At 34.9% G+C, this 15135-nt stretch overlaps 2 protein-coding genes across 4 annotated transcripts; one reads left to right on the forward strand and one right to left on the reverse strand.

Moving 5' to 3' along the window:
* Nucleotides 1–5907: 5907 nt before the first annotated feature.
* On the forward strand, nucleotides 5908–10396 carry LOC105112219 (LRR receptor-like serine/threonine-protein kinase RPK2). Of its 3 annotated transcripts, none has more exons than XM_011007835.1 (3): nucleotides 5908–9729; nucleotides 9834–9974; nucleotides 10096–10396. In XM_011007835.1, the coding sequence occupies exon 1, from the start codon at nucleotides 6131–6133 to the stop codon at nucleotides 9326–9328; it is 3198 nt and encodes a 1065-aa protein (XP_011006137.1). In that variant the 5' UTR covers nucleotides 5908–6130; the 3' UTR covers nucleotides 9329–9729; nucleotides 9834–9974; nucleotides 10096–10396. The 3 variants fall into 3 exon arrangements, with proteins under 3 accessions (XP_011006137.1, XP_011006139.1, XP_011006138.1); XM_011007837.1 differs by having other exon boundaries at nucleotides 9884–9974; XM_011007836.1 differs by having other exon boundaries at nucleotides 9907–9974.
* LOC105112218 (uncharacterized) lies at nucleotides 10334–14874 on the reverse strand. The gene is made up of 15 exons (XM_011007833.1): nucleotides 14726–14874; nucleotides 14538–14635; nucleotides 14342–14455; nucleotides 14065–14169; nucleotides 13904–13975; nucleotides 13639–13751; nucleotides 13409–13540; nucleotides 12866–12934; nucleotides 12477–12564; nucleotides 12255–12326; nucleotides 12058–12158; nucleotides 11598–11715; nucleotides 11241–11300; nucleotides 11013–11123; nucleotides 10334–10905 (listed from the first exon to the last, which is right to left on the reverse strand). Exons 1-15 carry the CDS (start codon nucleotides 14829–14831, stop codon nucleotides 10789–10791), a joined length of 1476 nt encoding a protein of 491 aa, XP_011006135.1. The 5' UTR covers nucleotides 14832–14874; the 3' UTR covers nucleotides 10334–10788.
* Nucleotides 14875–15135: the final 261 nt, after the last annotated feature.

Here is a 15135-nt window from a genome sequence, read left to right on the forward strand (position 1 = left end):
ATCCATCCGTCCGTCCATTGTTGGCGACTAGACTTGCAATTATCATTCGTGCTTTTTATAGCGGATGCTTCTAGATCTATTATAATTAAATGAAAATTAACTCTATATAAAATATATAGATAATCTAATAAGTATATTTATAATTTAGTATGATAAATCTACGTTTAAGAAATTTGGTTCCACCAGATTATAATAATAACTTAAAAATTTTAATTTTTTATTTAATTGTTGAATCATAATTAAAATTTTATAAAAAAATTCAAATATTATCTTTTTTAGAATAGCTATAGAGTTGTTATTGTTATCATTAGATCTTTCAATTTATTTTTTCAGAGTTTGTTTTAGATTCTATTGGTATTTCCTTATTATTTTAAATTTTAAATTTTTATTTTTTAATTAAGATAGAAACTATGGCCTGTTAAAAACTTTATAAACCTTCTAAGAGAACAAACTTTATTATTATTATTTTAAAGAGAATAACCATATAAATTTAGAGTTTATATCTACATTATTTTTTGCTTATTAAAAGTTATATATTTTTTATTTGGTATTGTTTTTTAGCTTTTACTTGCATCAATCCCGATCTAATTTTGCATGCATTAAAAAAAATAAAAGAAGCATTTTAAATAGCAGTTAATATTAAAAATCATCAATAAAATAAAAAAAAATAATATACTTTATAAAATAAAATAAAATAAACATCTTAAATAGCAGTTAATACTTAAAACCAACAATAAAATAAAAAAATAAAAACAATATACTTTGATGTTATGTTTCTTTCAGTGCTTTGTATGGAAGCATTCAATGATCACATGTAAATCTTATGACATTGACAATGGGACGATGAGGGCGGGGCTAATGTAGTAATGTTGATTGTGTTTGGGATGAAATTAGTAAAATAAAAAAGTTTGAGACTCGATAGATAATTGGATCATACCTTAGGGGCTAGATTTGGGTTTTCTCATAAATAAATCAACAATATAATAAATGCCTCGGTTAGCTTAGAACGAAGACCAGCTACGATGGAATTTATATTTTATACAACAAAATAAGTTTTTATACGTATATAATATTGTACAGTAAACAAATAATAGTACATCAGAGTAGAGTCTGCAGGCATGTACTGACTCAGCTTGTGTATATATACAATAATTATACAGAGAATAAAAGAAAGAAAGATGAAGTGGAGATGCGGGGTTGCTATCCCCACCAGACAGCTATGTTGACATTGCTCCTACTTCAACGTGGAGAATCTTTGAAATTTTGTGGAGAATATTTTTTAAAATAGTTTTTTATTTGAAAATATATTAATTTTTTATATATATATTAATTTTAATTTTGATATTAGTATATTGAAATCATTTAAACGCATTAAGAATATTATCAATTGAATGCTTTTTCAATTAATAAAAAATATAATACACTCCTACTTCAACGTGGAGGATTTTTGAAATCCTAGTAGAGAATATTTTTGAAAATATATTAAATTATATATATATATATATATATTAATTTTAATTTTAATTTTAGTATATTAAAATCATTTAAAAGCATTAAGAATATCATCATTTACTTTTTTTCAATTAATAAAAAATATAATATATTGGATTAAATTATATTAAATTTACCATCCCAGTTATAAGATTATAAAAAAATTATAAAAAATAAATTTAAATTTTATAAAATTATAATAATTACTGGATATTTATCTTTAATCCAAAAGCAAGAAATATATCATAAACCTTTCTTGAAAAGGGTTGTGTGGGGAATTACAAATAATGGTTTGTTTTTCCAATTCTGAGGAAAAAATTTAACAATAAAAAACCTCGAGAGGGAAAGGTAGAAGACCGGACCTAAAGGCGATGCGACCCAAGTAGTGGTGGAGCTACGAAGTTTATTTCATGGGCCCAAGCCTTTATCTTTATTCTTTTTGAAGATCGAACTCACAAGAAAGAACAAGCTTTCAATCATGAGAAATTTTAATTTTTTTGTTTTTTTTACTAGATCAATGAAAATGAAATTGGCCTCGCTTCAGGGAAATGAAAACTTTTGATTCCATTGCAAGTTATTACTCAAGTGAAATTGCATTAACCAAAGCAATCTGAGGCATCAAATACTTTAAAACCTTGTTTTCATATAAACTAGCTATTTAACTGGTGTGAGATATACATTTTTTTTATATAAAAATACCGGATATATAAGCTTTTTTGATGTGTTTTTTACATAAAAAAAAGTTCAAAATATAAATTAAAATGACTACTCAAGCATAGCATTTGATTAAATAACTTTCATGCATCTAATAATTTGCTAATTGATCCCACTTTACATGTCCTATCTTCCATTTGTTTTGATTCCCCCTCACCCCATGTATTATGCAGAGGAGGCAGCAAAACCATTTCTATGATAGCTAGAACTGCAAGCTGAGAAATCCTCGTTGCTATTTTATCCATGTTTCCCAAGAAATTGAATGTGTCAAATCTTAAAAAACATGTTCAGAAGGAGCACCATCTAAGCAATGAAATAGACAATGTTTAATCGCAACTCTTTGTCGGCTCTGCAAGCCATTTCCTATGTTCATCGTAAGAACCTCCAGCTGATCAGATTATCAAACTACACACAAGCATGCTTGGTGGATACTGCAAAGTGTAAAAGGTAAAGACCAATATAATCAAGCTAAAGCTTATTTAAACTATCCTTGCAGGCCTCAACAACATGTCCATGATCTTAATTCCATAGCTGAAAACCAGGCGGAAAGCAAGATAAACAACCACCATCATGCATAATCACTCAATAATAAACCAGAATGAGATCATGCGAGTGTTAAAATCTGTGATTAAACTAAACCTTGGTAGTAATGAAAAGATCCTCCCTCTTAGCAAGCACAGTTTTGAAAGCTTCTAACACCTCCCCTATTATTGCTTCACTCTTGTGATCAGCTGCAACCACAAAACAGAAACTCCTCAAAGCAAAATTTACCAAATAAACCGATTGCCTCCAATTTTCTAAACATGCTAGTTATTTAAGAAAAAGCAATAAAATCAAGCAAGGCTCCTCATTTTCCACAAAGACAAGAACTCTATTGATAACTAGCAAAACCCATGTGGATTTCATCAATCAAGAACCCAAAAATGCTATTATACTTTCAAAGCAATGATGATCAAACCATGAACCCAGAAAAAAAAAGTGATAAAAAACAAGAAAGAGTAAGGGAGAGAGGTACCAACACAATCAAAATGACGGTAGCCAAGCTTGATAGGATTAATAATGAGGTTTCTGATTTCTTTCCCTTCCACCCGCCATACACCTAAGCCAATTATTAGCATCTGGAATCCATTGTTTAGTGTCATTGCCATTTGCTCCACTACAGTCTGGCCAAAAAAAAAAAAGACGCTAGATTTCTAATCAAGAACCAATTCAGAACATAAATTTTAAGGAAGAAAGTATTTTTTATAAAGCTAGAAAATGAAAACAAAAACTTACACATACAATCTCTTTCAAATCTTTCAGAAAAAGGAAGTTACTTCCATCAAAACCAAACAAAATCCGGATGCCATGTACAACTTCAAAGAAAAAGTGAAGAACTTTACCTTGTATAGTCACAAGGACAAAACAAAAGACAAAAGACAAAACCCAGATGCCATGCACAATCTTATTTTTTCCAGCGACCTTCTCTCTCGCGCCTTCTCCAACAGCCAACTGAGGAGTGCTTGTACTCGTTATATACAGCGACTGCTCTATTTTCTTCACAATCTTATTTTTCCCCGCGCATGTAGAGTTAAATTTTCCTTCAATGTGAAAACAAAAGTTTAAATGTTGCCTTTTTTTTAAATAAAAAAATTAAATTATATATAAGTTTATTTAGTGAAATACGGTTAATTTTATGGGTTTAAGCAATTTATAAAAATATAATTTGAAGATAATATATTTTTTAATATTAATATATAACAGATGGAATTATGTTTACAATTATTAAATTTAATTTTCAAATAATTTAATTAAAAAAATTTGAGTTAACTTTTCAAACATATATAAATCAAGTCATAAAATTAAAATAAAATTTTAAAAAATAAATCAAAATAAATTATAAATCTCAATTTTAATTAGTTTATTTTTTAAGTTTAATATTAAAAAATAAAATTAATAAATTAATAAAAATATATAAAAATAATTTGAGTCGTCAAACTCATGATTCAGGTTATAGGACCGAGATAACCTCATATAAAAAATAAATAAAAAATAATATGATTTAATTTGAGTTAATATGTTAAATTTATAATTTTAATTATGAGACTAAGATAATTTAAAAAAATAAATAAAAATAAATTATAAAATTTAATTATCAATTTTTTATATTAAATTTAATATTAAATATTAAAATTTATAAAATATTTAATTATAAAAATAACATAAAAATCCCTGGATTAATCTAAAATAACACTTACCAGCTGATCACCTGTTTGGTGGTTCCACGTAAAAAAAGTTATATAAAAATATATAAATTAAATAAAATAAACGGTCCAAAAAAAATTACAGCAAAAGTTGTAAACCAACCATTTATTATAAAGCTATAAACGTGAGTGCAAATCTGTAAGAATAAGAAATAAACATGCAAGAAAATAAAAAATTGTGAATACTCGTATAAATAAAATAAAATGGAATGAGAGTGTTAAAATGTGAGATTTTATTTCTTGGAGCCATGAATGCATACCGAAAATACCTTCAAGCCACAGTGTTGTTCTTGGAAAGAGAGACTCAGAGAGTCAAATGAAAAGGACGGCAGGATAGCTGCAGTCATTTCGATCCAACAGGCTTCCAGTCAAGGAGAAATCACAGTCCCAGAAAGTCCTTTCATGCGCAGACATCTCGACGCTCAATCGCATCCATTTCTGAACACCAAAAGCCTCTCCAGATGCTCTTTTTTCTTCTTCACGTAAGATGATGTAATGCAAACGAGGAGGAACATTTTGAGTACGCATATGGATGATCTGAACGCACAGAATTCGTGCTTTTGAAAGCTGTTTTAAAAATTAATTTTTCTTAGAAAATTTTGATTTTTTCATTGTTTTGTTTATGATTTTAATGTGTTAATTCTAAAAATAAAAAAAAATTAATATATTTTAAATAAAAAATACCCCACACCATAGCAGCAAACACAAAGAACATTTGCTGAGAAGATCCGCAACAATTGTATCAAGAATTTTAAAAATTAAATATAAAGTTTAAAATAAAAAATAAAAAAGTTGACGACAGCAGCTCCTTGTCCACCATCATAGTTTGTTGAAGCTATGGCCTCCAAAAGAGCAGAGTGAAACAGAGACAGAACCAGGAGCTTTTTCCAGATGCCGTTCCTCACTGCCTATCGACGACTTGCATGCAGTCCTGTGAGTGACAAACAGAGAATTGCCATAAACTCGCAAGCATCAATGAGTGCAAAACTACAAATGGAATTGAAAACCTTGATATGAACATGGATCAAATTCTATGACTGAAGTGCTATGGATTTTGTCCTACCTCGTGCCTGTCATCATCTCTAATAATTTGCCCGTATCAATTACTCTTACACTATTTAATTACTCACATATAAAAAATTTCAATTTTTTATTTCAATTTGTTTCTTTTTATATCATGTTAATGTGTTGTTATTAAAATAAATTTTAAAAAATTAAAAAAATATTTTAATATATTTTTAAATAAAAAATATTTATCATTATTAAAAAAAACTTCAACCCTAACCCTTACCGAGAGGCATGGCTGATTTTTTGAAACCAGCAATTAATTAAACAGTGGTGAGGATATAAATGGGATTGATTATCGAAATCCAAAGGCTATTGAAATTTGAAGGTTTCTTTCTGAAACTTTTTTTGACTAATTTCAAATTATGAGATGGCAGCGGTGCATGTCGGGTGACAAAGCAAAGACAAGAAAACAAGGTATTAAAGTACAGAAACAAAACTAAAGCCAACCCCGTGGCTTACGCCGGCTTTTCTTGTCTTGTTCCTGCGAAGAAGGGAGTATAGAGTTCTTCTTCTTCATCTTGCTCTCCCCGGCTCCCCACTTCTTCTAGATCCATCCAACAATCAATCCCATCCCATCTCTTCTTCAAATCTGTAAAATCACTCAAAAGTCAACAATGGTAGCAGTAGCAGCGGCCTGGTTTCTCTTTGTTGGTGGCTTAGCAGCAACATTTTCAGCTGAAGCTCTCTCTTTTAATGACTCAGCTGGCGGTACTCTCTTAAGTTTCAAGAATTCAATTCTCGGGGACCCTTCAAATCTTCTCTCCTCCTGGAACCTGACTACCAAACCTGATTACTGCACCTGGTATGGTGTCACCTGTCAAAAATCTTCTAACACTACAACAGAAGTAGTAGTTATAGCCTTGAACTTCTCTGGCACTTCCACTACTCGCCTTTCTGGAACTCTGCCGGAGTCCATCCAAAACTTGCCCTACCTGCGAACTCTTGTCCTTTCTCACAACTGTTTTTCTGGTGAGATCCCAGCTAGTAGTATCGCCAAGCTGAGCTTCTTGGAGGTTTTGGAGCTTCAAGGGAACAATTTTTCGGGCAAGATTCCTCAACAGATAAGCACTGATCTCCACTCTCTTCGCTTCCTTAATTTGTCTTTTAATTCTTTCACTGGTGATATCCCTGCTACTTTGATTGGTTTTGGAAAGTTGAGAGTTATTGATTTGTCGAATAATAGACTGACTGGTGGAATGCAACTTGTTAGTTCAAGTAAGTGCTTGTTTTTAAGGCACTTGAAGCTTTCTAATAATCTCTTGGAAAATAATATTCCAAAGGATATTGGACATTGCAAGAATTTGAGAACTTTGTTGCTTGATGGGAACATTCTACAAGGTCCCATTCCAGCACAGATAGGTCAGATTCCGGAACTTCGCGTTCTTGATGTTTCTACTAACAGTTTGACTCAGACCATCCCCAAGGAGTTGGGTCATTGCAGGAAACTGTCTGTTCTTGTATTGACTAATTCAAGTAATTTTGTTGGTGATAATGTGGGGACTGGTGGTAGCTTGGATGGTTTTAGATTAGAATTCAATGCTTTTGAAGGGGGTGTTCCTCAGGAGGTGTTGATGCTTCCGAGTTTGCAGATTTTGTGGGCGCCTAGGGCCAATCTTGATGGGCGGTTGCCTGGCAATTGGAGTCACTCGTGCTCGCTGAGAGTTTTGCATTTGGGGCAGAATTCTCTCAGAGGTGTTGTGCCAGAGGGGCTGGTGATGTGCAAGAACCTTACTTTCTTGGATCTGAGTTCTAATTACTTGACTGGTGACCTGCCTATGAAGCTGCAAGTTCCTTGCATGATGTATTTCAATGTTAGTCAGAATAACATATCCGGTGCTGTTCCAACATTTGGAAAGGGCAGTTGTGATACTAGCATAATCTCTTATGGTCAAGATCCTAACTTTTTTGATGTGGAGGATATACAGATTGCATACGCTAACATTCCTGTTTGGGGTTCCCATACCCTTTTGGGGTCCATGGCCGGTGCAGACTTCGTGATTGTCCATGATTTCAGTTGGAATCATTTTGTCGGTTCATTGCCTTTGTTCTCGGTGGGAGAACAATTCTTGGTGAGTAAAAATAGAACTTCATACAGATTGTTACTGAGTAGTAACGGGTTTACCGGGTCTCTTCCTGGTAAACTAGTTTCAAACTGTAATGATCTGCTGAGTTTCTCTGTTAACTTGAGTACGAACCATATATCAGGTGGGATACCAGATAAGCTTCTCAGTTGTCTACCAATAAGGGAATTTGAAGCAGCAGATAATGAGATCAGTGGTTTTCTAGCTCCCAGTATTGGCAACTTGAGAATGCTTCGATGTTTAGACTTGAGAAGAAACAGACTCTCTGGTTCTCTTCCTAATGAGTTGGGAAATTTGAAGTTTCTGAAATCAGTTCTTCTTGGAATGAACAATTTAACAGGAGAAATTCCATCTGAATTCGGTCAATTGTCCTCTCTTACAGTTTTGGATCTTTCTCATAATGCTGTAACAGGATCTATACCTGTGAGTTTGACTAGCGCTAAGAACCTGGAGATTGTGTTGCTCAATAACAATGATCTTTCTGGGGAGATACCTCCACCTTTCTCGAATATTTCCAGTCTCGTTGTCCTAAACGTTTCTTTCAATAACCTCTCTGGTCATATACCCCACCTTCAACACCCGATTGATTGTGATTGGTTTAGAGGGAATACTTTTTTGGATAAGTGCTCGGATCAATCCTTCAACACACCACCTGGAGATGTTCAGCTGTCACATGGAGATGGAAAATGGCGCAATCACAGAAAGAAATCCTTTTTGATTGCAGTGGTGACTTCTGCTTCATTTGTACTCTGTGTATCATTGGTTGTAGTTTTGTTCAGTGTTTATGGCAAGAAAAAGTCTTGGAGACTCTCTAGCTTGAGGGGAAAAGTAGTTGTGACTTTTGCAGATGCTCCCGCTGAATTGACTTATGATAGTGTGGTCAGAGCTACTGGGAATTTCAGTATGAGAAACCTGATAGGTACAGGTGGCTTTGGGTCAACTTACAAAGCTGAATTGGTCCCAGGTTACTTCATAGCTGTAAAGAGGCTCTCCATTGGCAGATTTCAAGGCATTCAACAGTTTGACGCAGAGATCAGAACATTGGGCAGAATTCGACACAAGAACCTTGTGACTCTGATTGGGTATTATGTGGCAGAGGCTGAAATGTTCTTAATTTACAACTATCTTTCTGGTGGAAACCTTGAAACCTTCATTCATGACAGGCCAGACACAAATGTACAGTGGCCAGTGATTCACAAGATAGCTCTTGATATTGCACAAGCTCTAGCCTACCTCCACTACTCATGCATACCCCGCATTCTTCATCGTGACATCAAGCCTAGTAACATCCTGTTGGATGAGGAGCTTAACGCCTATCTGTCTGACTTTGGGTTGGCCAAACTTTTAGAAGTTTCTCAGACCCATGCCACTACAGATGTAGCAGGCACATTTGGGTATGTTGCACCAGAATATGCAACCACGTGCAGGGTATCTGACAAGTCAGATGTTTATAGCTTTGGGGTTGTGTTGTTGGAATTGATGTCAGGGAAGAAGTCTCTTGATCCATCATTTTCTGAGTATGGTAACGGTTTCAATATTGTTGCTTGGGCCAAGTTGTTGATCAAGGAGAGACGCTCCTCAGAGCTCTTCGTGCCAGAACTGTGGGAAGCAGGACCTGATGAGAATTTGTTGGGAATGTTAAAGCTTGCTTCAAGCTGCACAGTAGACTCACTTTCAGTGCGCCCATCCATGAAGCAGGTCCTTGAAAAACTGAAACAACTAAAACCATGAAGCTTGCTTCAAGATGCACTGCAGAATCAGTTTCAATCAGTGTTGCCATCGATGAAGCAGGTTCTTGAGAAACTGGAATAGATAAAATCCTGAAGCACAGTTGACTTAATTTCAGTGCTGCCATCTCTGAAGTGGGACCTGGAGAAACTGTAACAGCAATTCCTGAAAGGATCTCAGGCTTCCAACACGGGAGTGAGATGGGCAGACATGGCTGCTGCTTATACCTGACAGGATTAGGACAAAGTGCTATACACCCTCGGAGGGGGTGAGAACCACCTATAGAATCCTAGACTGACTAGACTCCATTAAGCCAACTCAGTATTGTGCATAGGTGCTTATTTAGATACCATTCAAATTCCTCACAACGCATGTGGGATATGGGGCATCACACATATCTTGAGGTTAGTCACTTTCTTTATTTTTATGTCCATCGGATGCCTTTTAAAAAAAAAAAAAACAAGCCTTTTGCAATGATGACAGATCCTAGATTTTCTGATTCTACCAGGCATGCATCAAAGTCGCAGGAACTAAAATCTAGGATTAACATCGTGTCAGATTTTGGTTTGGGTTGTTGACAGATGACGCTCCCTTGGAACTTTTGTTGCCTGGATTATGGTTTGACGATCATCTCCAGAATTAATGTTGGGTATGGTGTCCTTGATCTCATTGCTTTAATATTTTTCTGTAATCCAAGTAGTTTGAACACTCTAGATTTTCATTCCCTTAACCTATTGAAAAAAATTCACTATCCTTTTTAATTCTTGCAGAATTACTTCACAGCTTTTTGAGGTACTAAAGCATACGGAACCTTCAACTGTGACGAGCGGTACACAAATGGGAGCATTGTACAGGGTTCTTGTCCTTACAAGATGGTCGTAGTATGAAGAAATGGATCGTTTTTTTTTTTTCAATTGGTATGAGTTAATTGATAGCATGTGGATGGTTAGTGCTCAACTAAAATCGTTTCTTGTGATGAATTATGGACGCATAGCTCTGTGTGGTGGGTTTGCTGAAACATTTTCATCCCCTTTGTTTATAATCATTTAATGAGATCTGGGAATTCAAGCACACTTGGAAAAGTTGAAACCATTTCCGTCTTGCCAATTCAACCACCTCACATACATCGAATACAATATGAAGAGAATCATGCTTCCGGTGCTGGCTACCCTAACTGCTATGGTGGTCGGAAGAAACTGCTGTATGGTATTTGAAGCTCAAATTCAAACTTGACTGCCATGGAGATTTCTGGTTTTCCTTTCGTTTCTTTTTAGTGCCTAAAGTATGAAACATTCATTTTAATGTCTAGGGAAGTTTTTAAACCCCCCAAGGAAAAAAGTAAGCCAAAGTTGGCACCTGAGTTTGGCATGCATGAAGAAACTCGTGAGCCAAATGATCAGGTAGCTAGCCTAGTGCATCGATGCTTTAGATTTCTCAAATATCAGAAGAGCTTCACCTCCACCTCAGCGTCCAAAACTGCTATCACCTTGGTTGGCTTTGAGCACCAACTCCTCTGTTGTGGTTCCGATTATCTCATTAGCATGCTTCAAGTCTGTGCATGCGTACTTTCCGGCAGGATCCTGATTTCAACTTTCTCTTGTCAATTATTGAATTACCGAAAATTATATCTGGGAAACACACTGATAGAATGATGTCTCAACTAATTTGAAAACATAAAAAAGTTCACCTTAGCAACAATTCCTAACTTCTGCAACTTTTGGAGTGCATCATCCACATCGAAATTACATTTTTCATTGAATTCTTCAGTAATGAGTTCTTCACAACGCTGGTCAAGTTCCTATTTCAGATCAATGCAAAGTTATGAACCAGCAACGCCCTGCCCTAAGGAATCTTCCAACATACAGAGATCATAAAAGCAAGGAGAGGAAACAATCTTCTGTAAGGTAATCTGTACCTGTCTAGTGGCTTTTCCTTGTACCATCAAGATAAAGAATGAAACAATCACCTCTTTTACCTGCATATTCAAATTATTGGGTTCTGTTAGCATTAAATAATACCTAAACATTGTTTTTCAAAACTGCTAGTTACTGTTGTAAATTAATTTTCAACAAGAATGCTGCTGTCTTTGCACAAGAAAGGTGGCAGAATGATAAGTTTTTTGTTCTGTGCAATTTCCATTGAGAGCAGAGCTCTTCAAAATTTTAGTTGTGCACAGATTCAAAACTCAAAGAATAAACGTACTAGAATCTTTCAGAAATTACGACTATGTAAATTTGGATATAAATTATAAATTGATTAGCCAAAAACTTACTTCCTGTTGAATCACATCATCACACAAGTGAAGAAGAGTACCCCTTCCACTGTCCAGTTGTTTATCATACACAGACTGTGTGATTAGGCTCTGATACGAAACCAAGTTATTCTGGAATCTGCAGGAAACAGAAAAAGGTTAGTCTTCATAACTAAATTGCTCATGGCCTTGGAATGAGTGCATGTCATGGACCCTTTCGCACCAGATATTTCCTAATCAGTTGACCACCCTAGTCGTTCTTCAATGTTCCTTCTGTCTCTGAGAAAGTCCCACTGTAAAGTAAGGTCAATAAGCATTATGGGCAAGAATTCTAAATAAATTCCTCCCATGCCTATCGGATGAGAGATTGCCTCAGCACGTAACATTTTTACTGAATGCTTGCTTAGTAGAAATTCTGTATGGATACCGATTCTCTATTACTACAAGAATGATAAGGATTATAAAGAAGAAGACACTTAACGTGAAGTATGTTTTAACACAGTAACCAACCACTGATGTCAGGATAGCGAGAATCACCCGGATGTCAGCTTTAGGATTGCTAAGCGAACCAATTACAGTAATCTGCAAAATGAAAAAAGGAACGCAAGGCTAACATGACCAGAAGGTTAAAACAAAGAAAAGGGTATTCATTAAATTCACGGATATGCTAAGACTGACCAGTCCAATCACAGCAGAAACAATGAACTTAACCCAATCCACTGGAGTTAAACCGGGATTCTTCTTTTCTGGCTGTTAAAGGAGAGTTCCAGCACAAGGTCAATATTCAGAAACATTTCTGAGAAGCTCCTAGCCCCCTCCCACCGCCCTCGCCCCCCAAACAATTACGATGACAACAACGATGATGATAACAACAAGACTGCAAGTGAACAGGGAACTCACAAGTACTATCTCCATATCAGCCATTGGAATACTCTTAAAATGCTTCACAGAAATATTCCGTGCTCTTTCTTTTTTAGCACTCGCTCGCCTGCAGATTTACGTTAGTTTAAACAACAATGATTCATTCTTCATGCTCTCTTAAAACTGTAATAGAAGAACGTAAATTAAGTGAACTAATTAGGATAAACAAGATCTTCATGCTAATCCTAATTCACTAGTTATGTAAGAATGATGTTCTCTTTCTTACTTCTCATGCTCACACCAACAATGAGAAACATCGCAAACTGATTATTAGTAACTGAGGAATATGGTTCTGTACAATCACCCTGACCATTGCTCAGAATTGAACAAAAAAAAAACAGGATAAAGAATGTATATGATGAATACACCTGTAAACAACAATTATTCGATCAAATGTAGGTTCTTGGATTGTAACCTTGCCCAGGAGATTAGATACGCTGCAGGAAAAGAAGAGAAATGTCAAAAATCAGCAAGAATCGTCAGAAATCTAGAAAGTAACTTCAGCAAAATATATGCTCCTTCCAGGTGATCAGGGCAATCGTTCATTCATTCTCTTAAATGCTCAGAAGATTCAGCAATCACAACGCATTTATTTATATCCATTAATGGGTATAACTGACATAAAATCCTCACTCCATCTATTATTCACACGGATTAAGGAAAATAAAATGCCACTGCACCTTGAGCCATCCAATGTTAGCATGACTACCGAGAGAACGCAGATAGAACAATATATAAGCCTAAGGTACTTCTGTTGCATATTCCTCCTTGCTTCTCAGAATTTATTTAGAGTGTTATTGCTTCAAATATTAGCCAAAAATATGAAAAATAGAAGCACATGAAGAGTGCCGGTTGTGAATACCTCAAACCGATTGATAAATCAAATTCAGACTTAACTTCCAGTTCCTAACCTGAGTTTTATTTTCTCGATGCGGATTCGTTCAACATATAAACCTTCATCACTGTTATCCATGCTGATTTCAATAGATTTTGGAACTTCGGTAATATGCGCATTTCGCTTTCTGAAGAAAAGTCTTTTTAACCTACACACAGAAAATTAAAGTTCGTATTAGAGAAAATAAAGAACCAAGCTTGAAAATCAAGGTTTTCTTGCATATAATACAAGCAAACATCTACTTACCCTGTTACTTTTAGAAAACATCTCCAGAAACGGGAAATGATGGTATTTATCTTCGGCGTGATAAAGTAACCATTCAAACGATCAATTCCAAAGCCGCGTCGAAAGATTATGAACTACGGAAAAATAAGCAATGATTCTTTGTCGTGAGGTTGTGGGAAAAAATTGCTTTACTCAAAAAATGAAATCATCAAACATAAAAATTTAAAGAAAAAGAATGAAAATCCCTTGTATCTCAGAAATATTCAAGCCGGAATTTAGCATTTACCTTATCAGCGAAGCATGGAAGGTCATCCTGAGGATGCTCTGCAAAGTAACTCGTAAAAAGCCTCTTGTCAAGCTGCATTCAAGAATGCCATTATAATATCATCAAACTTCTAAACTAGCGATGGATAGATGTGTGCGTAAGAGGCCGGAGCACAGATGGACCTTATTTTCATTAACCACAATTGGTAGATTAAGCCGATATTGTGCAGAGAGTGCGACTTCAATCTCCTCATCGGTTGCAATTTTGAAATTACTCTTTTCCATTACCTGCAAAGAATAAACAACTAGATCATGAAAAGGACGTGCTAGATTCAAGTATTGGTTACGATTTTTACATCATTTTTATTTGCTAGAAAGAGGTGGGAAAGTGCCATGGAATCGTGCCATTTTCTGTTTTTTGTTCTTAAATCTTTGAAGTGTAGTTGCAGGAAATACACACCTGAAATAAGGAGGCTAAGAAATTCTGTTCAAAAACATCAATTTCTTCAGGAGTGAGATTCTGCTGCTCCAGTTTTTTAGCACCATGAATAGGCTCGAAGAAGGAATACAATCGCTGATCACCGAAGACAAATTTCTTTAAAGAAACAAACTAAAGATTTGAGTTGTATAACGCTTTCACCAATTAATAATGTTACCATGAGATCTTCAAATTGCAAAAGGTACCAAGCTCTAATTGTGTATTCAACTCTCTGGCAGAGCTTCAGGAACTCATCAACGTCAGATCTGCTACGTTCTGTGAATGAACCAACCCAAATTGGAATCCATGCATCCATGCATTGCATTGATAAGGAAAAAAAAAGATGGGAAATTGAATTAAACAGACCAATACTAATGCGGTTTGCTAAGGCAGCAATGAGCTTGTGCTTGAGAATTGGAATCACAGATTCCTTCTCCAAGTGTATTATGTCTTTCTTCTTCTTCTTCCCCATTATGATTATGATTAGAGATAAACAATATATTTTATTTGATAAACGAATGCCTTAATTAATTATATATCTTTAAATCTAAGGGGTTGGAGAATGAATGCCACCGCCCGCTCTCTTCGGCGGGAAAATGTATGCCGGCCACTTGTCCCTTTTGTTTTGAGGATTCTGTCGTAACATTAGATTGGATATTTAGTACCCTTTTTTTTTAACATAGATGTATGGATGTTCGAATGTATCTTAACTAATTTTTTTTATAAAATTAACAATGATATATAAATCTTAAAATTAACAATTATATATAAATCAA

This window comes from Populus euphratica, unplaced genomic scaffold, assembly GCF_000495115.2.
Source record: "Populus euphratica unplaced genomic scaffold, PopEup_1.0 scaffold587.1, whole genome shotgun sequence".
Lineage (NCBI taxonomy): Eukaryota > Viridiplantae > Streptophyta > Magnoliopsida > Malpighiales > Salicaceae > Populus > Populus euphratica.

What these genes read in the sequence shown, in the direction of transcription:
- LOC105112219 (XM_011007835.1), top strand. Translation starts at nt 6,131, where the DNA reads ATGGTAGCAGTAGCAGCGGCCTGGTTTCTCTTTGTTGGTGGCTTAGCA.
- LOC105112218 (XM_011007833.1), bottom strand. Translation starts at nt 14,831, where the DNA reads ATGGGGAAGAAGAAGAAGAAAGACATAATACACTTGGAGAAGGAATCT. An exon ending in TCTTAGCCTCCTTATTTCAG is followed by an intron (nt 14,170 to 14,341) that starts GTGTGTATTTCC and finishes TATTCTTTGCAG; the next exon opens with GTAATGGAAAAGAGTAATTT. An exon ending in CTGATATGGAGATAGTACTT is followed by an intron (nt 12,327 to 12,476) that starts GTGAGTTCCCTG and finishes CTCCTTTAACAG; the next exon opens with CCAGAAAAGAAGAATCCCGG.